Source organism: Schistocerca serialis, chromosome 11 (assembly GCF_023864345.2).
Source record: "Schistocerca serialis cubense isolate TAMUIC-IGC-003099 chromosome 11, iqSchSeri2.2, whole genome shotgun sequence".
Lineage (NCBI taxonomy): Eukaryota > Metazoa > Arthropoda > Insecta > Orthoptera > Acrididae > Schistocerca > Schistocerca serialis.
Genome location: NC_064648.1, coordinates 132,440,814 through 132,465,510, shown reverse-complemented (window position 1 = coordinate 132,465,510; position 24,697 = coordinate 132,440,814). Strand labels below are relative to the sequence as shown.

General features: G+C 42.8%; 1 protein-coding gene across 1 annotated transcript in view; it reads right to left on the bottom strand.

Annotated features, from left to right (window-relative positions):
- LOC126426530 (serine hydroxymethyltransferase, mitochondrial-like) overlaps window positions 1–24,697 on the bottom strand; it is a 260,581-nt gene that overhangs the window by 120,713 nt on the left and 115,171 nt on the right. The window contains exon 5 of the mRNA XM_050088433.1: window positions 19,449–19,649. Coding sequence (XP_049944390.1) covers window positions 19,449–19,649 — 201 coding nt within the window. The remainder of the gene's footprint in view (window positions 1–19,448; window positions 19,650–24,697) is intronic.

Here is a 24,697-nt window from a genome sequence, read left to right as displayed (position 1 = left end):
TTCTCTGTATACTACAGCATCATCCGCAAAAAGCCACACGGAACTTCCGACGCTATCTACTAGGTCATTTATATATATTGTGAAGAGCAATGGTCCCATAACACTCCCCTGTGGCACGCCAGAGGTTACTTTAATGTCTGTAGACGTCTCTCCATCGAGAACAACATGCTGTGTTCTGTTTGACCATGCGGTGCATTTGACCTGCAGTTGTCGCATGGTGGCACTGGCAGCTGGCTGATCAAGTACAGCAGGTCGTAGCATGGGTCCTCCGTGTGCCACAAAGTGTGATCCCAAGACTATGGCAACGATTCCAGCAGACAGGAAACGTGTCCAGGCACTACAGTACGGGACGTCCACAGTGCACAACACTGCAAGAAGACCGATATCTCACCATCAGTGCCCGCAGACGGCCACGGAGTACTGCAGGTAGCCTCGCTCGGGACCTTACCGCAGCCACTGGAACAGTTGTCTCCAGACACAGAGTCTACAGACGGCTGAACAGACACGGTTTATTCGCCCGGAGACCTGCAAGGTGCATCCCACTGATCCCTGGTCACACGAGAGCCTGTAAAGCCTGGAGTCAAGAACACAGTACATGGTCGTTGAAACAGTGGTCCCAGGTTATGTTCACAGACGAGTCCAGGTATAGTCTGAACAGTGATTCTCAGTGTATTTTCATCTGGCGTGAACCAGGAACCAGATATTGACCCCTTAATGTCCTTGAAAAGAACCTGTATGGAGATCGTGGTTAAATGGTGTGGGGTTGGATTATGATTGGTGCACGTACACCCACCGGTGCACGGCCCCACCGAGCTGCCATTGTGGAGAAGTACTTTGAAACAGGAGATATCAGGCAAACGGAGTGGCCTGCCTGTTCTCCAGACCTAAACCCCATCGAGCATGTCTGGGCTGCTGTCGGTCGACGTATCGCTGCACATCTTCAAACCCCTATGACATTTCAGGAGCTCCGACAGTCACTGGTGCAAGAACGGGAGGCTATACACCAGCAGCTGTTCGACCACTTGATCCAGAGTATGCCAACCCGTTGTGCAGCCTGTGTACGTGTGCTCGGTGATCATATCCCATACTGATGTTGGGGTGCATGCGCAGGAAACAGTGGCGTTTTGTAGCACATGTATTTTGGGACGGTTTTTTCAACTTATCACCAATACCGTGGCCTTACTGATCTGTGTCGTGTGTGTTCCCTATGTGCCTATGCTATTAGCGGCATTTTTGTGTAGTGCCACGTTGTGTGACACCACATGCTGCAATTATCTTTAATTTATGAGCATGAGTGTATTTCACTGCTTATGGTGTGAAGCAATACATTTTTTTAAAGAACACATGCTTTTGTTTAATATTTTAAAGCCTTGACATCAACATCCCAGATGACTTCCTCTGCTCAGAGAGTGTGACAAATTTGTAAATTTTGCTTCTTGTCCACTTCATTTTGTGAAGAAACACACAAAGACAATGACACTACAAATGGAGCAAAGACAAACACTAGCATTGGTTAATGGAATCTAAATGCAGTCCAAGAATAACGTTACTTCAGTCTGTACTGACACAGCTTCGGAACACTGGTTCAGAGTTGCCAAGACATTGGCAACATGTCGTTAACATCGGTTGTTCAGTACTAGCCATGAACAATGTTAGAGAACATATTTCAAACTCAGTGTACACGTGCCTTTAGTAGGCCATGGTGACAAAATCATTCTTAGATGGGTTTACAATCTGCTCAGGAAGGAAATTTTACAATCTATAAAACATTTTAGTAGCATATGATTAGTGAAAAGTAAACAATACACAATACCTTTCTTGGGAGGGTGGAGGGAGTGGGTTGGGGGGGGGGGGGGGGGGGGGGAGGGGCAGAAGAAGATATAAAATGTGTATTTCTGTATTTTTTAAGTAAATACCGTATCTCTGTAATTAGGGCAATCGATCCATAACAATTACAGACAATTGGTAATACCCTGCCAGAAAAAAGATGTTGATTGTGATTTGCTGTCAGCATATGCCACCTGGGAGATAGTCAATGTACTGGTAATGGTTTCAACGTCATCTGTCAACAGATAGCATGGTGGCATGGTGACCAGAGCATCATCTGTGTGTATCCTTTGATAAGAATTTCTCACAGCCAGAAGGCTCAGTGTGGTGCAAACATGTTAAGCAAGCAGGTAACCATGCACAGAGATGCACTTGTGCTTCCTACAGGCAAATGAGAGTTTGAAAGGAGTCAAATCATGGCATTCTGAGCAGTGGAATTGTCCTTTCGGAGAATTGCTACTCAAGTTGGATGTGCTGCTTCAGATGTCCAATGATGCTGGTATCAGTGGTCACTTGAACATTCTCACACCCATATACAAGGTTCTGGATGTCCACGTAGCACAGACATTTGACAGGATTGTTGTATTGTAAGGGCAGCAGTGGCGGATAGTATAGCTACCACAGCACAGATAGAGGGCTTGTGAGCCGAGACGTGTCAACACAAACTGTTCCGAATCAGTTATTAGCAGTGGGATTAGGAGCAGACACAACACAAGGCCTTCTTCCACTGAAAAACACAGTACTGACATGCACAGCTCGGCTGATGCCACCACAGGATCACTCGAAATATCACATGTGATGGACATTTGCACGGACGATGTACCGTATTTACTCGAATATAATCCGCACTCGAATCCAAGTCGCACCTGAAAAATGAGACACGAAATCAAGATAAAAAAAATTTCACAAATCTAAGCCGCACCTGAAATTTGAGACTCGAAATTCAAGGGGAGAGAAAAGTTTTAGACCGCACCTCGAAGTCGAAACAAAGTTGGTTCATTGTAACATTAGACACAATTTAGGTCGAATGGATGAAGACAAAGCTACAGTAGTTTGGTTCGTGTCATAATCTTAACAGTTAAGCTTTGCCAAATAGCTATTGCTATGTGTCAGGTGCTCCGTCCGTATTGACATGGGTACCCTTCCTTTTACAGGTGCTTCGTCTGGTATGAATCGATTGCTTATTTTGCTTTTATCTGATAAGTGCCGTTCTCTTTGTTATAGGTGTTTACGTCACTCTAAGCTGAAAATGCATTATTGTACTGTGTTGTGCATTGTTTGTCGCATTCTGATAATGAGTGTTTATGACCTGTCACCGCTCGCGGCATGGCTCGCTTTTGTGTGCACTACCACCGCTTACAATAAGAACAAGAGAGGAATTGTCTCATTAGTGAAACAATGGCAAGAGACTGCTATTTGTTGTTACTCACACTGCTGCTTTCTTTGATAATGATCAACAAGAACCAAATAATAGACTGTGTATGATAGATGATGTTCTGAATATGGAAGTTAATAGGAATATAAAAAAAGGGAGGAAGGTTTATCTGTTTAGCAAGAGTAATAGAAGGCAGATTTCAGACTACCTAACAGATCAAAACGAAAATTTCTGTTCCGACACTGACAATGTTGAGTGTTTATGGAAAAAGTTCAAGGCAATCGTAAAATGCGTTTCAGACAGGTGCGTGCCGAGTAAAACTGTGAGGGACGGGAAAAACCCACCGTGGTACAACAACAAAGTTAGGAAGCTACTGCGAAAGCAAAGATAGCTCCACTCCAAGTTTAAACACAGCCAAAACCTCTCAGACAAACAGAAGCTAAACGATGTCAAAGTTAGCGTAAGGAGGGCTATACGTGAAGCGTTCACTGAATTCGAAAGTGAAATTCTATGTACCGACTTGACAGAAACTCCTAGGAAGTTCTGGTCTTACGTTAAATCAGTAAGTGGCTCGAAACAGCATATCCAGACACTCCGGGATGATGATGGCATTGAAACAGAGGATGACACGCGTAAAGCTGAAATACTAAACACCTTTTTCCAAAGCTGTTTCACAGAGGAAGACCGCACTGCAGTTCCTTCTCTAAATCCTCGCACAAACGAAAAAATGGCTGACATCTAAATAAGTGTCCAAGGAATAGAAAAGCAACTGGAATCACTCAATAGAGGAAAGTCCACTGGACATGACGGGATACCAATTCGATTCTACACAGAGTACGCGAAAGAACTTGCCCCCCTTCTAACAGCCGTGTACCGCAAGTCTCTAGAGGAACGGAGGGTTCCAAATGATTGGAAAAGAGCACAGGTAGTCCCAGTCTTCAAGAAGGGTCGTTGAGCAGATGCACAAAACTATAGACCTATATCTCTGACGTCGATCTGTTGCAGGATTTTAGAACATGTTTTTTGCTCGAGTATCATGTCGTTTTTGGAAACCCAGAATCTACTATGTAGGAATCAACATGGATTCCGGAAACAGCGATCATGTGAGACCCAACTCGCTTTATTTGTTCATGAGACCCAGAAAATATTAGATACAGGCTCCCAGGTAGATACTATTTTTCTTGACTTCCGGAAGGCGTTCGATACAGTTCCGCACTGTCGCCTGATAAACAAAGTAAGAGCCTACGGAATATCAGACCAGCTGTGTGGCTGGATTGAAGAGTTTTTAGCAAACAGAACACAGCATGTTGTTATCAATGGAGAGACGTCTACAGACGTTAAAGTAACCTCTGGCGTGCCACAGGGGAGTGTTATCGGACCATTGCTTTTCACAATATATATAAGTGACCTAGTAGATAGTGTCGGAAGTTCCATGCGGCTTTTCGCGGATGATGCTGTAGTATACAGAGAAGTTGCAGCATTAGAAAATTGTAGCGAAATGCAGGAAGATCTGCAGCGGATAGGCACTTGGTGCAGGGAGTGGCAACTGACCCTTAACATAGACAAATGTAATGTATTGCGAATACATAGAAAGAAGGATCATTTATTGTATGATTATATGATAGCGGAACAAACACTGGTAGCAGTTACTTCTGTAAAATATCTGGGAGTATGCGTGCGGAACGATTTGAAGTGGAATGATCATATAAAATTAATTGTTGGTAAGGCGGGTAACAGGTTGAGATTCATTGGGAGAGTGCTTAGAAAATGTAGTCCATCAACAAAGGAGGTGGCTTACAAAACACTCGTTCGACCTATACTTGAGTATTGCTCATCAGTGTGGGATCCGTACCAGATCGGTTTGACAGAGGAGATAGAGAAGATCCAAAGAAGAGCGGCGCGTTTGTCACAGGGTTATTTGGTAACCGTGATAGCGTTACGGAGATGTTTAATAAACTCAAGTGGCAGACTCTGCAAGAGAGGCGCTCTGCATCGCAGTGTAGCTTGCTCGCCAGGTTTCGAGAGGGTGCGTTTCTGGATGAGGTATCGAATATATTGCTTCCCCCTACTTATACCTCCCGAGGAGATCACGAATGTAAAATTAGAGAGATTAGAGCGCGCACGGAGGCTTTCAGACAGTCGTTCTTCCTGCAAACCATACGCGACTGGAACAGGAAAGGGAGGTAATGACAGTGGCACGTAAAGTGCCCTCCGCCACATACCGTTGGGTGGCTTGCGGAGTATAAATGTAGATGTAGATGTAGAACAAGAGTTTAGCGAAAATTTTTCTCCATTTGAAAATCTTCGCAGACACCTCTTTAGTGCATTACATTCTGCACAGAAATTAGAGTAACCTTAGATTTAAAAATCTAGTCAGTTGCTGTGGTTCATTTCTGACAGTATGACTATTGAGCATGTCCGTCCCCGGTAGCTGAGTGGTAAGCGCGACAGACTGTCAATCCAATGGGCCCGGGTTAGATTCCTCGCTGGGTCCAGATTTTCTCCGCTCAGGGACTGGGTGTTGTGTTGTCCTAATCCTCATCATTTCATCCCCATCGATGTGCAAGTCGTTGAAGTGGCGTCAAATTGAAAGACTTGCACCAGGTGAGTGGTCTACCTGATGGGAGGCCCTCGTCACACGACATTATTATTATTACTATCGCGCATAAGAATAACACGAATATAAACATGACTCGATATGTATGTTGTTTCATGAATGAGATTTTCACTCTGCAGCGGAGTGTGCGCTGATATGAAACTTCCTGGCAGATTAAAACTGTGTGCCTGACCGAGACTCGAACTCGGGACCTTTGCCCTTCGCGGGCAAGTGCTCTACCAACTGAGCTACCGAAGCATGACTCATGCTCGGTACCCACAGCTTTACTTCTGTAAAGTTTGGAAGGTAGGAGACGAAATACTGGCAGAAGTAAAGCTGTGGGTACCGGGCGTGCGTTGTGCTTCGGTAGCTCAGTTGGTAGAGCACTTGCCCGCGAAGGGCAAAGGTCCCGAGTTCGAGTCTCGGTCAGGCACACAGTTTTAATCTGCCAGGAAGTTTCATGTTGTTTCATGTTTGCTGTTGTCTCACTCTAGTTTCATAGTCTATTAGGCGACAGGATTTAAATGAGATAGCAGCAAACACAAAAGAACACATGGCATAATGTTTACATTCTTCTACCTTTTCTTTTAATTTATTTACTGATGCAGACGGTTTTGGCGCCAGTATTTATTTTTGTGCCTGCAAAGCATGCCTGTGTAGCGGTGCATATATTCGATGGCAGAAGTTAGTTGTGGCAGCACCTACCAACATTTTTCAGAATTTCCGCTTACTTTGCACTCGATTCTAAGCCGCAGGCAGTTTTTTGGATTACAAAAACCGGAAAAAAAGTGCGGCTTAGATTTGAGTAAATACGGTAGACCTGGTCACTGCTGTCTTGTAGAATGCATTTGTCCAAGACACATTGCCCCCATCCTAGGCATTATGGAGTGCGATAAGCTACCACTCTCGTTAACCTCAGGTGTTTCTGGGAGGGTAACCAGTGCTCGGTACATGCAGAATGCTGTTAGACCCATTCTTTTGACGTTCTTGCAACAGGAAGGTGATGTGTTGTTCCAAGAGATAATACTCACCCGTGACTTCCCGTCAAACTTGACGTGCTCTGCAAGGCGTGCACCAACTCACCTGGCCAGCACGATCTTTAGATTTGTCTCCAGTCGAGCACGTGCGGTATGTGAAGGAACAAAAAGTGACTCGTGCTACTCGTCAGTAGACAACTCTTACAGAACTACATGAGCAGGTGAGTTATAACGTATCCCAGGGCAGTATTCTCCATCTGTAAGAGCGAGGGGATGCCAAGCTCACCGCCTGCATTGCCGACCTCCGAGACTACACTACATACTAATGTGTGTTTCAGCGTGGGTCGATACTTGATATGTCAAAACCACTAGAGCTATTGATCTGTAAATGTAGTCATTTCATTTACTCCATATGCACTATTGTAACAATAAATGTCGAGTCTTCTCTATCTCTTCTATCAACCCTATCTGGTACGAATCTCACACTGCTGAGCAGTATTTGAGCAGTGGGTGAACAAGCGTACTGTAACCTACTTCCTTTGTTTTCGGATTGCATTTCCTTAGGATTCTTCCAATGAATCTCAGTCTAGCATCTGCTTTACTGACGATCAACTTTATATGATCATTCAATTTTAAATCACTCCTAATGCCTACTTCCAGATAATTTATCGAATTCACTGCTTCCAGTTGCTGACCTGCTATTTTGTAGCTAAGTGATAAGGGATCTATCTTTCTATGTATTCACAGCACATTACACTTGTCTACATTGAGATTCAATTGCCATTCCCTGCTCCATGCATCAATTCGCTGCAGATCCTCCTGCATTCCAGTGAAATTTTCCATTGTTACAACCTCTCGATACACTACAGCATCATCCCCAAAAAGCCTCAGTGAACTTCTGATGTCATCCACAAGGTCATTTATGTATATTGTGAATAGCAACGGTCCTACGACACTCGCCTGCGGCACACCTGAAATCACTCTTACTTCGGAAGACTTCTCTCCATTGAGAATGACATGCTGCGTTCTGTTATCTAGGAACTCTTCAATCCAATCACACAATTGGTCTGATAGACCATATGCTCTTACTTTGTTCATTAAACGACTGTGGGGAACTGTATTGAACGCCTTGCGGAAGTCAAGAAACACGGCATCTACCTGTGAACCCGTGTCTGTGGCCCTCTGAGTCTCGTAGACGAATAGCGTGAGCTGGGTTTCATACGACCGTCTTTTTCGAAACCCATGCTGATTCCTACAGAGTAGATTTCTAGTCTCTAGAAAAGTCATTATACTCGAACATAATACGTGTTCCAATATTCTACAACTGATCGATGTTAGAGATATAGGTCTATAGTTCTGCACATCTGTTTGACATCCCTTCTTGAAAACGGGGATGACCTGTGCCATTTTCCAATTCTTTGGAACGCTACGCTCTTCTAGAGACCTATGGTACACCGCTGCAAGAAGGGGGGCAAGTTCCTTCGCGTATTCTGTGTAAAATCGAACTGGTATCCCATCAGGTCCAACGGCCTTTCCTCTTTTGAGTGATTTTAATTGTTTCTCTATCCCTCTGTCGTCTATTTTGATGTCTACCATTTTTTCATCTGTGCGACAATCTAGAGAAGGAACTACAGTGCACTCTTCCTCTGTGAAACAGCTTTGGCAAAAGACATTTAGTATTTCGGCCTTTAGTCTGTCATCCTTCGTTTCAGTACCATTTTGGTCACAGAGTGTCTGGACATTTTGTTTTGATCCACCTACCGCTTTGACATAAAACCAAAATTTCTTAAGATTTTCTGCCAAGTCAGTACACAGAACTTTATTTTCGAATTCATTGAACGCCTCTCGCATAGCCCTCCTCACACTACATTTTGCTTCGCGTAATTTTTGCTTGTCTGCAAGGCTTTGGCTATGTTTATGTTTGCTGTGAAGTTCCCTTTGCTTCCGCAGCAGTTTTCTAACTCGGTTGTTGTACCATGGTGGCTCTTTTCCATCTCTTACGATCTTGCTTGGCACATACTCATCTAATGCATATTGTACAATGGTTTTGAACTTTGTCCACTGATCCTCAACATTATCTGAACTTGAGACAAAACTTTTGTGTTGAGCCATCAGGTACACTTTATTGTGGTTTCACTGTCCTTCAACAACTTTCCCCAGGTGCTCGCAGCAGCAGCATTCTTCAGTAATGTGCCAGCTTTGCCATTTTCAAGGTGCCAATTCCCACCCATAGCAATCTGTCCCTTGTCACCACAGTCACTACACTGGATTTCTCTATTTGTGGCCTGTATCATTGCTAGAACGATTCCCCACTCATCTGATCCACTTAGATGTTTTCCTTACCACACCACATGCCTGCAACACTGCCAAACGGTATTCAATCTCATTGTGGGTAGTGATTGTAATGTTTCAGTTTACCAGTGTATTTGCTGCAAAAGAATCAAGTTGCTTACCTGGAAATTAAGGGCGCATACATGGACTTAGCAAATGTCATGGGATAGGCACTTAATATTGCTTGGGGCCTCCTCTGGGCCTGTGAACTGCAGTGAGATCCCATGGAAGTGAGTCTACAAGTTCCTGGTATTCCTCTGGAAGCAGATGACACCAAATTGTTTGTAGGGCAACAGCCACTTCTGGTCTGTTCATGTGTGCAGCATTCACAAAAATGAGCCTGCTTTCCATTACATTCCAGTTATGCTTGATGAGGTTCAATCCGGGCTGGCCATCTAAGTCTTACAACTTCCCCTGCACATTCCTGGAACCATTCCTGGGCAGCATGGGAGTGATGTGGTAACGCATTCTCATCTTGAAACACTGCAGGACCATCAGGATGTTGGAGGGCCAAAAATGGGTGGAGATGGTCCTCAAACTCGACATGCCGCAGACCATTCAAAGTCCCTTGCAGAACAACTATGGGGAAGGGGGGGCGTTCTGTAGCAGTAAAATCCATCCCAGAGCATAACAATCAATACTCTCAGAATTATCAAGGAAATGTATGCAGAGTATGAATGCCAAGCACTACATAATGGAGAACTAACAGAGCCTTTCAAAGTTAATTTGGGAGTACGACAACACTATTTCTTTTGGTGTTGGACCATGTGATGAAGAGAGTGATGGGGGAACGGAAGAGAGGTGTACAATGGGGGATGCCGGATAGGCTCAATGATCTAGATTTTGCAGACGACATTTGCTTAAGGGGAGCCTGAGGTGGTCAAATCCAAAAAATTATGATTTTTTTTTTTTTTTTTTGCTACCGAAAATTAATTGGAACATTCCTCTTTAATGTAAACTTTGAATTATTGTTCCACTCGCCCTGGAAGTGGAGTTATTACCATTTTCCCCCACGCCTGCAGAGGAAATGGGCGGGCGTTGAATGCATCTAACATCCTCTCGTGACTTCCTGGCAAACTGCTTGGGATTTTCTCGGCCTGTTATGCATACAGCGCCTTATGTTAGGCATACAGTGAGTGTGCAAGGGTTGGCTACATTGTTTTCTGTGACAAATGAAGCACTAAGAGTGCGGAACATCGTCTCTTTGCAGTTTACCGTTTCGAATTAGTTCAGCATTGCGCCTGTTGTTGGTAGTATTATACTTCTTGTGTAATGCGTTGTTCTGGTTACGATGCCACATTTTAGTAACTGTGTATGTAAGAAGAGGAAGAATGTAGGAAAAAGAAAATTAACACTAATACCAAGTTGCGATACTACAATTACTGAAACAGTGCGTTCTTCTGCTAAGCAACACATGGTCGGCCATAGCCCTGTGACGTCTTCTAGCAAGAAGCTGACTGGTGGAAGTGACAGATTTTGTGAATATGTTAGTGACAGTGATGATATTTTTCATGACTTGTTACACAAATGTCTACACGGAAAGGCGCAGAATCCTAATGAGAGCGTAAACAATTTGATTTGGAAAGTGATTCCTAAAAGGGTGTTTGTAATCATAAAAACACTGCACTTTGGCGTTTATGATGCAATAGCAACCTACAACCAAGTGTAGGTGTGAAGTTCTGAAGGCATTACGATTTACAGCTGGGGTGAACACTCTACGAGCATTAAGAAATATTGACAGAGAAAGGATAAGAGGAGCAGAAAGAAGAGAAAGGCATATGAAGTATGACGGAACAACAGGCCAGAAAAGAAGACAGAAGAGGAAGCTTTTTGAGGATGAAGAAGAAGACCCTGATAATCCATCATACAGTGCAAGAATGTATTGAGAAACTTTGATAGCCATTTCCCATAAATTAGAATTTTTCGAATATAAGGAACATTTTCTCAAAATCCACTCAAACTAGAGAGATGAAATTTTTATACAGCACTCCTAGTGGTCAAACTTACATTGTAACACAGCCATTTGGCAATATGTTCAGTAGTTTCATTTCAGTTTAATTATAAAGCAATTATTTGTAAAAGAAATTTGGGTCATTAATAAAAAAAATAATTGGAAGGAAACTAGAAAAGATACTCGAAAATCCCTCTGTCATAACTGCAGTACTAAACCACTCTATATGTAAAAAAAAAAAAAATTCAAATTTTTCTATTTGGTAGTTTATTCATAAATGTTCCTCAAACTTAGTGATTTTAACACGGGCAGCATAGGCACCTCCGGCTCCCCTTAATGGCACAGTGATATCGACACATCGAAGAGAAATTGGCCAGGTTACAGAGAGCGGCGGAAGTTGCAGTCCTCAAGATAAATGTTCACAAAACCCAAAATTCGACTATCACAAATAGGCTGGCCATTAATGGGGAGGACGTAGAACAGGTCCTATCTTTCCTCTATCTCGGAAGTATAGTCACAACTACAGGAGGCGCTGAGGACAACGTCCAGAGTCACATCTGCAAAGCAAATGGTGCATTTGTACAACTGTACCCTGTCTGGAGAAATAGAAACAGCTCAAAGAAGACCAAACTCCGGCTTTTCAATAGCAATGTGAAGGCTGTTCTGTTGTATGGTTGTGAAACTCGGAAGGTGACTAACCACATCAAAAACCAGCTCCAAGTTTTTATCAACCGCTGTCTCCAGTGTATTTTAAATGTGAGACGGCCAGATATAATGACAAATTAAGATCTTTGGAGGGAGAGAAATCAGTAACCAATCAATAGACAAATCAAAGAAAGAAAATGGAACTGAATTGGGCGTACATTGAGGAAACCAGATGGAGCTATTGAAAGGATGGCACTGGGTTGGAACCCTCGAGGAGTTAGAAAACGTGGTCGTCCAAAAGAGATGTGGCAAAGAACAATTGAGAGAGATGCTGCAGAGGATGGGAAAACCTTGAGTGAAGTGAAGAGACTTGCTAGAAATCGTACCAGGTAGAGGAATTTCATCACAGCACTAAGCAAAGATCATAACAAAGACACCACCACCTCGGACCACACCTTCTCGACAGGTGGGATCCATTGATTTGTGTGCTCTGTGCCACATACAGTGTGTCCCATCGGCACGGTGCAGCGGAAATTGTGATTCATCCAACCGTATCAAGTAATGTCATCGCTCCAGTGCCCACCCCTCATGACTGGTGACAAATGCAAGCCGTCGTGATCAATGACGCCGGGTTAACAGCGGCAACTGTGTGCAACGTCGGCTCCCATACCCCGTGGAATCCGTGTTCCTATGGACTGACCACTGAAAGACGTGTCTAGCACATCCTGTGTTGAATTGAACTGAGATTTGTTGCACTGTTGGCCTATCACCAATACTGACAATACGTCTCAGATGTTACCGGTCACGGTCATCAAGGGTTGCTGGACAGCTGGTAGTTTATCTGTAGTGGACTGTGACACCCTCATTTGACCATTCACAATACATGCTGGACACGGTCAAACATGTCAAACCAAATTCCTGCACTACTAATTCTCACCCGTCAGCCATCGACCACTGTACTCCATTCGAATGGCATCAACTCACGATGATGTCACATGTTACACAAATCACTTGCACGACTACTCAGTCACTTCCCAGAAGGTCTCCTATACAACTGCAGCTGGCACACAGCGTGTGTGGTGCGCATCCAACACCTGCACCCTCTGTGGCTTACTATCGCATGACATTTGCTAAGTCAGCGTACTTTTCATCAAATTTTCCTTCTTTCAAAAACAAGGTTATCAGTATCGCAATTAAGAAAAGTAAATACTACACTCATGCTCATAAATTAAGGATAATGATGATACATGGTGAAACAATGCTCTGGTGGGCAGTTTGTGGGTTTAAATCACTTCGGGGTATGCGGTCATCGCATGATGGCACTGGCAGCAGTCCACATACGCAGAGGTGTGTTGGTGCATGTCAGAGTACGGTGCAGCGAGTAAATATGCAGACGTTTTCAGACGTGATAATGGTCACTGCATGTTGAAAATGGCTCAAAGAACACATATTGATGACGTTATGAGGTGTAGAACACTAGGGTGACTGGAGGCTGGTCAAACACAACAGGTCATAGCACGGACCCTCCGTGTGCCACAAAGTGTGATCTCAAGATTATGGCAACAATTCCAGTAGGCAGGAAATGTGTCCAGGTGCTACAGTACAGAACATCCACAGTGAACAACAACATCCACAGTGTACAACACCACAAGATGACCGATATCTCACCATCAGTGCCCGCAGACGGCCACGGATACTGCACGTAGCTCGGGGCCTTACCGCTGCCACTGGAACAGTTGTCTCCAGACACACAGTCTACAGACACGGTTTATTCGCCCACAGACCTGCAAGATGCATTCCACTGACCCCTGGTCACAGGAGAGCCCATAAAGCCTTGTGTCAAGGACACAGTACACGGCTACTGGAACAGTGGTCCCAGGTTATGTCCACAGATGAGTCTAGGTATAGCCTCAACAGTGATTCTCACTGGGATTTCATCTGGTGTGAACCAGGAACCAAATACCAACCCCTTAATGTCCTCGAAAGGGACTTGTATGGAGGTCGTGGTTTGATGGTGTGGGGTGGGATTATGATTGGTGCACGTACACCCCTGCATGTCATTGACAGAGGAACTGTAACAGGTCAGGTGTATCAGGACGTCATTTTGCACCAGTATGTCCGCCTTTCCAGGGGTGCAGTGGGTACCATCTTCCTCCTGATGGATGATAACGCGTGGCCCCACCGAGCTGCCATCGAGGAGGAGTACCTGAAACAGAAGAAGTCAGGCAGATGGAGTGGCCTGCCTGTTCTCCAGACCTAAACCCCATCGAGCACATCTGGGATGCTCTCGGTCGATGTATTGCTGCACATCTCCAATCAACTACGACACTTCAGGAGCTCCGGCAGGCATTGGCGTAAAATTGGGAGGCTATACCCTAGCAGCTGCTCGACTACCTGATCGAATGCCAACCCGTTGTGCAACCTGTGTACGTGTGTATGGTGATCATATCCCCTATTGATGTCGGGGTACATGCACTGGAAACAGTGGGGTTTTGTAGCACATGTCTTTTGGGACAGTTTCCTCAACTTATCAGCAATACCATAGATTTACAGATGTGTGTTGTATGTGTTCCCTATGTTCCTATGCTATTAGCACCAGTTTTCTGTAGTGCCACGTTGCGTGGCACGACATTCTGCAATTATTCTTAATTTATGAGCATGAGTGCAATACAAGAACAAAGTATTACATACAACTCTAAACTGAAAAGTGTACATTTTGAATAATGTTGTCATTAATGTGAGGGTCATTCAGAAAGTAAAGAACAGTTGAGCACCACGCCTGGCACTGATCCTGCACAACTGCAATCACAAGTGTGCCAGTTAGTTCCTGACCCATCACAGTGTGAGCCAAGTTTTGCTGCCTAGCAGTCACACTTCTTCATTCTGTACCCTTTTGAAATGGTGGCGTGTGTCAAAAATTCTGCCAAATGGGAAGTCGTTGTGACTCGCCGATCATTCAAAGTGCTGCTGCGCAATTACGTGCATCCTCTACATGCGGCGCTGTCTGCCAGTCATGCAGCAGCCGTGCCACTTAAGTGGCCAGCAAGCCAGCGGCCGCTAGACTTGGACTCAGTGCTCATTAGAATGTTACAGTGATTGAGGTAGTGGATTTTTCCTTTTCATCGTTGGCCCACAGGTTTCCATGGCTACTTTAGAGCAACAATTGCAAGGGCTCATTGAACAGCAAACGCTTCTCACATCGGCGAGTCACAACAGAAGTGACATTCATCTGATCAGCTTGGAGTTATTGCTAAGTAGAGAAACAATCAATTCAGTGGCTACTGTGAAACTATTCAATGAATTTGGTGCACTGCTCAAAATGAGAAATGTGAAATATTGTCAGCAAAGCGTATGTGATTTACGACATTGTGTGGCCCTGTGCACAAGCACGAACACAGCAAGAACTTCGACGTCTTAAGTGGGAAATTTTTGGACATCCTCCTTACAGCTCTTACTCTCCTTACAGCTCTGACTTGACACCAATACATTTTCACTTATTTCCAAAACTAAATGAATTTTTGGGTGTAAGGCCGGTATTACACTATCAAATTTCTTTGTCAAATATCTTTGTCCAGTATCTTTGTCAAAGATATTTGATGGTGTAATAGGGAACTTTGTCAAATGTCATCCAATATTTGATCAAATCTAGGGCCTCGCTGTAGATATGATCAAAGAAGTCGCTTGTCTTCTGTTCACTGCGATGTGACATGTTACCACATGGAGCGCTAGCATCGCTGCAGCATTCTGTCGTCTGTAGTGTTTTTATAAACATTGCCGGTAAATACAATTGGTGTGTGCTGACAACTACAAAATTAATGGAGATGTATGAAGCTGATGAGGCGCTTTACAACGTTGGGCACCATGAATACAAAAATAGATTACGAAGATTGGAGACCTGACCTAACCTAACCTAACATAACATAACATAATCCTCTCCTGTAGCAAGGAATCGGAGTGTTACAGTGAGCCTGTCTTCTGCAGATGTAGCAGTTCTTAAGTGAATATTGTGCTTTGTGATATGAGGATACACTTCATTGAGCACATACAGAAATGTATACTCATCCATTATTAAGTAATTGATGTACGACTTGACATCCTCCACTATAAGCTCAGGTAACAAGTTTTGTAGAATGCTTTTATCGTGTCGTCGTAAAACCCACGGCTTCACCCAGGTATGTTTCCTTTTTTTCCCCCACTTCTCTTCCACATGTGCACACAGTGCAATTGTGGTACATGCAACTGCTGCGGTTAATAACAAGTTGTTGTTGTCAGCCACCTTGAACTTTGACGAAAAATATGATGACAGTGTAATACCCCTTCTAGCACTACGTCAAAGATCTTTGTCAAATATATTTGACGGAATATTTGATCACATCTTTGACAAAGAAATTTGATAGAGTAATACCAGCCTTAAGCACATCTCAAACAAGCACTGAGACTGTGGCTCAAGTCTTGTACTCTACCACCAAAGACTTGTCGTACTCCTCTACCACCAGACACGGGAACTGAAAAATTAGCCCCACGTTGCAATAAGTGCTTTGACAGCAATACATTGAGACATAGAGTAAGGTAATGTGACTTTGTGAATAAAGTTCTGAGTTGATATCTTTTGTTTTTATTCAGTCATGTCAAAACATTCTTTACTTTCTAAATAAGATACCATAATATGGCATTGGAACTGGTTGAACAAACAAAATAAAATTTAAACAGCTGAAGGTGTTTTGATTTGACATTTTATATCAAAACAGTTGAGCTCCTGCAACTATCTTGTATGAATATGGGCTTACAGTTCTTTACTTTCTGTACTAGATTTTAATATTTTTTAGAAAAGGCGTTAAAAAAAAATTGAGGGGTGTTGTTGGTACACTTGCCGACTGTTTTTTTCTATATAATCATCATCCTACTCAATGCCTGTCGTGAGCCGCGGTAAGAGCTTTTTAATGCCCTCCTCGAAGAACTCTCTCACCTGCTCCTCCACACTTCAGAACCTTTTTCTGCACCTGTTTGTCAGTTGAAAATTTAATTCCCCTCGTGTGTGCCTTCAGCGAGGTGAAAAGATGATAACCTAAAGTTCCCAAGTCAGGGGAATACTGCAGGTAGTTCGAAACATGCCAACCAAATGAGCCCAAGAGAGCCTCAGTGGCTAAGCCTGTGTGAAGATTGCATTGTCATGCAATGAGCACACTCCTCTTGTTATCATTCTCCTCCTTTCATTTTGAATGCTCCTTTTGAATCTCTTTAGAGTCTCACTAAATCACTGTGCATTGGCAGTCTCCTGCTGATGCACAAATTTCATCAGAATGAACAAAATTGTGCCTTTTCAGTCCCAAAACACAGATGCCATGATTTTTTGCCCTATATTGTTGTTTTGAAAATTTTTAGTAAATGGGAAATTTGTGTGACACCAGTATGACGGCCGGTTGTTTGTTTCAGGTGTGTAATGAGCCACCACATTTCATCTCCAGTCGTGGCAGAGCCTAGAACATCCTCAGCTTCTAATTCGAGTGGCTCAAGAAACTCGCAGGTGCTAATGACCCAACTTTTCTTGTCCTGCTCTGTCAGCTGTTTAGGGATACATCTTGTGACAGTTGATGGTATCCCAGCATTTCTATGAGTGTCTCATATGACAGAGAACTGGAGAGTTGTGGGAATATTGTAGAAATTTCATCCACTGTCAATCGGCTGTTTTCATGAACAGTTTCCTCAATTTTTTGCACCAACTCGTCAGTCAAAATGGAAAGTGTTTCACTCTTCTGCTCAACATGAACATTTGTTCTGCCACCACTAAACTCCCTACACCACTTAAACACACATTTTCTGTTCATGACATCTTTGCCGTGATCTGCTTTAATTCGCAAAAAGTTATGGGTGGTGTTATTTTTTCTGTAAGTAGCAAACAAATCATAGCACATGGCTTGGATTTGGCAGGATTTCTTGCCGATATCTTCACGCAACTGGAAAAATGTGAGTTTACTGAGATGCTCACTCCAGAATTCGAAACCTGAACAGCTGTTAGCATGAGTGACATAAAAGTAGATATCTTAGGTGTTGCAAAACAACTCAAATCACTTAAGAAAGGGAAGTCTTCTGGTCCAGATTGTATACCAATCCAGTTCCTCTCAGAGTATGCAGACACAATAGCACCTTTCTTAGCAATCATATACAACTGCTCACTTGAGGAAAGGTCTGTTCCTAAGGACTGGAAAGTAGCACAGGTCACACCAATATTCAACAAAGGAAATAGGAGTAACCCATTGAATTGCAGACCCATATCACTGACCTCAATTTGCAGTAGGATTTTTGAGCATATACTGTATTCGAACATTATGAATCACCTTGATGAAAATGACTTATTGATACATAACCAACAGAAAATATCATTTTTGTGCAACACAGCTAGCTCTTTATTCCCGTGAAGTAATGAGTGTTGTCAACAAGGGATCTCAGATCGATTCCATATTCCTAGATTTCCAGAAGGCTTTTGACACCGTTCCTCACAAGCGACTATTAATCAAATTCCGTGCATATGGAGTATCATTTCAGTTGTGTGACTGGATTCGTGATTTCCTCTCAGAGAGGTCACAGTTCGTAGTGACCGACTGTAAATCATCGAGTAGAACAGAAGTGATATCTGGCATTCCGCAAGGTAGTGTCATAGGCCCTCTGCTGTTCCTGATTTACATAAATGATCTAGGTGATAATCTGAGCAGCCCCCTTAGATTGTTTGCAGATGACACTGTAATTTACCGTCTAGTAAAAACATTAGACGATCAATTCCAATTACAAAATGATCTAGAGAGAATTTTTGTACGATGCGAAAAGTGGCAATTGGCACTAAACAAAGAAAAGTGTGAGGTCATCCACACGGGTACTAAAAGAAATCCGATAAATTTCGGGTATACGATAAATCGCACAAATCTAAGGGCTGTCAATTCAACTAAATAGCTAGGAATTACAATTACTAGAAACTTAAATTGGAAAGACCACATAGATAATATTGTGGGGAAGGCGAAACAAAGACTGCACTTTGTTGGCAGAACACTTGGGGAGAAGATGCGACAAACCCACTAAAGAGGCAGCCTACATTACACTTGTCCGTCCTCTGCTGGAATATTGCTGTGCGGTACAGGATCCTTACCAGGTACGATTGACGGAGGACATCGAAAAGTGCAAAGAAGGGCAGCTCATTTCGTGTTATCGCGCAACAGAGGTGAGAGTGTCACTGATATGATACGTGAGTTGGGGTGACAATCACTTAAACAAAGGCGGTTTTCTTTGCGGAAAGATCTACTTACGAAATTTCAATCACCAACTTTCACTTCTGAACACGTAAATATTTTGTTGACACCCACCTATGTAGGGAGAAATCATCATCATAATAAAATAAGAGAAATCAGAGCTCGAACGGAAAGATTTAGGTGTTCCTTTTTCCCATGCGCCATTCGAGAGTGGAACGGTAGAGAAGCAGTACGAAAATGGTTCGATGAACCCTCTGCCAGGCACTTAAGTGTGAATTGCAAAGTAACCATGTAGATGTAGACCATTCAGTGTTGCCAACCTGCAAAAAACCACAGCCCATTGCAGTCACAGAACACTTATTTTCTGAACATGCCTCATACATTAGAAATCTTCTGAGTTGCAGTAGCGTAAAAACTTTTTTTTTTTTTTTGTGCTGGTTCATCATTATGGTTCAGCGCTGAAAGTGTAAACAGCAGTGAGACAAGGAGCAGGAAGAGATGCACTCACTGTCCGCCGTGGGGTAAGTCCTGCCCCATGATACGGTCGTGGGGGCGCAGCAGCCCCGTGTAGACGGCGAAGTTTGCGGGCGAACCCGAGAGAGGTTGAACGTTCACTCCCCACTTCGCGGGGTCCAGTCTGAAGGCCTCCAGTGCGCGCTTCTGGACCAGCGACTCTATCATGTCGATGACTTCTGCTCCTCCGTAATACCTGCAGGTAATTCACACGGTAATATTATTGGCTATATCACACCGGAGCTGTGCGACGAAGCAACAGGTTTCACATGCTGCATGCTGAATATGATGTTCCACACTCAACACAAGGACTGTGTCTGAGTGTTGTGCAAGAAGGTTCCACACAAAAGTAACTTACGTTTAATGAACAGCAATTCTGAATCAGTTCAACCGATATTACAGGGTGGTGAGTTCGTTTCATCAAAACATTTTCCTGAGAATCCCAGGTTTTCCCATGTTAAAATTGCAAATTTCACTTAACTTATTTTAATTGTATGTGAGCAGGTTTTGTTTTCATTGTTTTCATGGTCAAAAATGAAATATTTTTAGTTTCCAAGCTCAGGTAGGATTTACAGTTTTATCAATAATTGTGTAAATTATAAGCTCTTGCTGCCCCTGGGAACTGGGAATGGGACACTGCGAGTAAGTCGACAAAGTATTACTTTGAACTGAAATTAGTAAATAAGAACTAAAGTGTGTATTACTGAATGCTGACCCTTGAAACACGCAAGTTTCAATACGGATCCAATTTATATTTTGCATAAAATAAAAAAATTCTAATGTTATTTTGATCAAATGACACATTCACAGCTACGTGCAAATTATTGTCAGCACGTTATGCATCACACTTGCAATTGTGCAGTGGAAAAGCAGACAGGGAGTCTGACAAAACACGAACAATGTAGATTCCCGAGGTGGGCTAGCGTGCGGGAGATATTGTCAGGTATTACAAAAGTTCTAAGCACTTCTTCACCTTTCCTTTCGTAACTCCGTTACATTGACTTAGAACATTTGTTTTCAGTGACAAGTAGTTAGACTATCCCTTTACTCTATCACAATTCCCTGACTTTTGCAGTAAGTTCTATTTCCCCCAGAATTTTCATTTTTCCAGGTTTTCCAGGAAAATTGCTGTCCTGTATTAACTCTAATAGTGATATTTTCCAATCAGAAAGGTCACCTGACACCTCTCCTTTCTTTGCTTCATGTGAAACTTCACCTCCACAGATTCATCTGTCGGTGCAGGTCCTCATACTGCCACTGAATAGTTCAATTTTGTTTGGATGCTGTCTACTCACAGTGTTTCAACAAATACAATGCTGCCTTCATACACAGCCACTCTGAAGAAAGCAACAGAGTTGAATTCCATAACTACACAGCTGATAAAATATATAGAAAGTCCTACAAGTCTACACATACATGGGGATTATAAATAAAGTTCCAGTTTCAAGAGACTGTAAAAAAAGAACCACTGCTGAGAATGGTGTCTAATTTGAGTGGAATATGGTTGAAGAAAGGGAAAATGTCAGGGAAACAAAAAAATTTTACGAAAATTTTTCCAACTAAAGGGTCATCTAAGTAACATAACTTAAACAAGTTATCACAACTTATAAGAAAAGGAGAATTTTATGCAAGCAGTCTGGACAGGGAACTGAGGGAAAAACTCATAAAATGTTTTGTATTGAGTGTTCTTCTGTATGGCACTGAAACAAGGACTTTGAGGAAGAAAGACAGAAAGGCTGGAGGCTTTTGAGATGTGGGCATGGTGGAGGATGGACAGAGTAAAAAATGAGGAGGTACTGAGAAGAGTGGGAGAGAAAAGACAGTTACTAGATGTAATAAAAAGAAGAAAAAGAAACTGGATTGGGCATATATTAAGAAAGAATGACGGACTGATAAAAACGGTTTTAGAAGGTTATGTAGAAGGGAAAAGGAAGTGAGGAAGGAAGATATTTCAGATACTGGATGACATGATGGATGGTATAACATACAGCAGCCATAAGAAGGAAGCAATGGATTGCAGAATATAGAGAGGGGCAAAGGACCTGCTAATATAGCAGAAAACTGATGATGAAACAAATTTGGCTACAAATGACAGATGAATTACAATACGACAGCTACAGTGTGGGTTGCTCATTAAATCAATCATAATGTGCAATGTGCATGACCACCAAGTTTGTCATTCAACCGTGTTGCACAGTCAGTTAGGTATGTTCATCACCCATGGCAAAGTCATATCATATTGATTGAAAAAATCAGTTTTTAATTACCCTGATGCCAAAAACTGCATAAAAAGCAACAATGAAATTACGAGGGCTGTTCAATAAAGAATGATCATAATTTTTTTTGGCAACATACCTTTACTCATCCTCATAATTTTGATGGTCCTTCTCAAAGTAGTCTCCCATAAATGCGATGCACTTTTCCCAGCGTTTCTGCCAGTCTAAGAATAAATGCTGGAAACCATTTTTTGAGAGGTCCTTTAAAATCGCCTCCGCAGCATTCACCACTGCTTCTGACGATTGATGACTCCCACGAAGGCCTTTCTTCATGTTAGGGAATAGAAAAAAGTCACATGGAGATAATCCGGACTACAGGGATGGTGAGGGATGCACTTCACAACGATTTTTGCAAGATATCCAGGAACAACATTGGCAGTATGTGGCCGTGCATTATCGTGGTTGAAGCATCCAGCCTGCTTCACGGAAATGTGGTCTTTTGCGCCTGGCATGGACTTGCAATGTTTTCAGGACATCTCTGTAGTACTGTCCAGTTACTGATGCCTGTGCAGGTACAACATGCTGATAAACCATTCCACGAATATCGAAGAATGAGCTGACCATAACTTTCCCAGCAGAAGCAACCACTTTTGCTTTTTTAGGGGTTGGTCATGAAGGGGATTTCCGTACTGAGCTTTGCTATTTGCTTTAAAAAAAAAAAAAATCTCACGGGATAGATAAGGATGGTTCTCTTTATTAGGAATGGTAATACAAAGTAATATCTCCTTGTACAACAATGTATTTAGTTAACACTCCAGAAAGTTTGCACCAAACATTTAACTTCTCATTTGCATTAATCCTCCTGCAATTCCTTGTGTAGAGTGAAAATGGCTTGTCTGTTGTAACCACACATGTTCCATAATTCCTGTTGGGTATAACTCCAACTGCAAATGTGCGATAACTAATAATGTCTTTTTCATTGTAAGACTCCAATCCTTCTTGAGCTTTATCTGTACCTCTTAAAATAGCAATTGTTAACTATGAATTGCCACTAACTACTTCTGTTGTAGTACAAGAAAATTGAATCTTCCAAGTAACAAAAGTGATGGGTCCTTGTAGTAATTCTTGCTGTCCAGTTTCCTTTGGAGTAATTGAAAACGTATCAACACTCTTGTATACTGGCATTCTACTCCTCCTTCTATACATTCTGTATGGCATGGCTGTGTGTATCGTGCGGCTGCCTCAAGTTGAATGAACCTGCAGCTGCCTCAGTAGCGGATGCTGTTACTGATAAGAACTGGGCGCGGCAGGAAGCAGCGCCATAATAAACCGCAATGGCGGCCAGAAGCAGCCTTTTTCCAGCGGACCGTGCTTAGTTAAAACTCAGCACGGTCCCCCCCACCAACTTCCCCTCCAGCGCCTCGTGTACCTCCCCTACGTCATTACGTAACTGCAGCAGCTAAGTCAACACAGCCATGCTCAAAATGATGTAGTCAAATTTCATTAGCAGTGATTACATTTGACAGAAACTCCAGAGCTTCCTCTAACATCAACTTTAACTGCATGCAGACCTGCATGCGAATGTCCTTTTGTTTGGGAATCAACAATCTTGGAACTCATTGCACACAAACACATGTAATGTGTAATTTTTCTGTCACCGACATGTGGGTGAAATGTTGAGTATTTCAGAAAGTGATTTTAAGGCAATTCATTGATCTTCACTCACAATGACAGCAGCAGTGTTGATGTTTTCTTCTGTAAGAGCAGTAACTGGAGCACTGGGTCCACCTTCCTCTGAAATTGATTGTCTCCCCTCTTTAAACATTTTAAACCACCTCTGAGTTGTGCTGTAGGGAAGAACAGACTCTCCATAGCCCTCCTGTAACATTGTATAGGCCTCAGCTGAAGATCTGTTGAGACAAAAGCAGAATTTCAAAGCCGCATATTGTTCCTCGCGTGTTACCTCCATTGCAGTGGTAGGCGATACTGAACATCTCTGACCTTGCCTGCCTCTCACAGGCGGGAACCAGGAGTCCCAACAATGAAACTGCTATGGCGTGCTTGTTGCATTGTTGCACATTAAGCTAACAGAATATCATAAGATTAAATTAAGACCATAAAAAATTATGATAATTCTTTTTTTGAACAGCTCTCATAGTTTATAACCATCTTGAGACTGCTGCAAGACATGTCCAATATGCTGTCCACCATTTTCTGCCACAAGTTTTCTGAAAACTGAGAAATGGCATGTTCCCCAGCAGATCAAAGCATCCCAGAGGTCACAATCAGAAATGTGTAGCACAATCTGTGCCTTCAATTTGGCTATGTTCAAAAATGTAGCACTGAACACAGCATCTTTCAGATAACACCACACAGACTAATATCAAGTGATCTGAACGAGCAAGCTGAAGTGAAATGATGGCTGATAATTCTAGCATTTCTGAAATGCTTCTGCAGTAGCCACTTTGCTGGCTGTGCAATGTGTCAAGGATCACCATCTCACATAAAAATGGCCCCACCTATTCTTCCCCACTGTCAGAAGGTTGGAATGACATTTGTGCGCAGATGTCTCTCATACTGTTTCCCAGTTATGGTACAGGAAAGAGGACCTTCAGGACTTATCTCCTCTAAAAAGTACAGCCCTACAATGAACAAGCCGTCACTCTCACAGTACAATCAGCTTCGAAGAATGAAGTGGTATCTGTTGATGTGCATGCAAATATTCTATTGCCCATATTCTGCAATTCTGCATATTGACATGTCCTTCGAGACTGAAATTGGCACTGTCTGTCCATGGAGCATTCCATGGCCATTCACTGTCCACTTCCATGTGACCAAGAAATTCTAGAGCAAATGTCTGTCTGATTGGCAAGTCAGCATTCAGCAATTCCTGAATGTAGGTAATACCCTCGGACAGCAAGAAGAATATAATAATTCCAATCCCAAAGAAAGCAGGTGTTGACAGATGTGAAGATTACCGAACTATCAGTTTAATACACCACGGCTGCAAACTACTAACATGAATTCT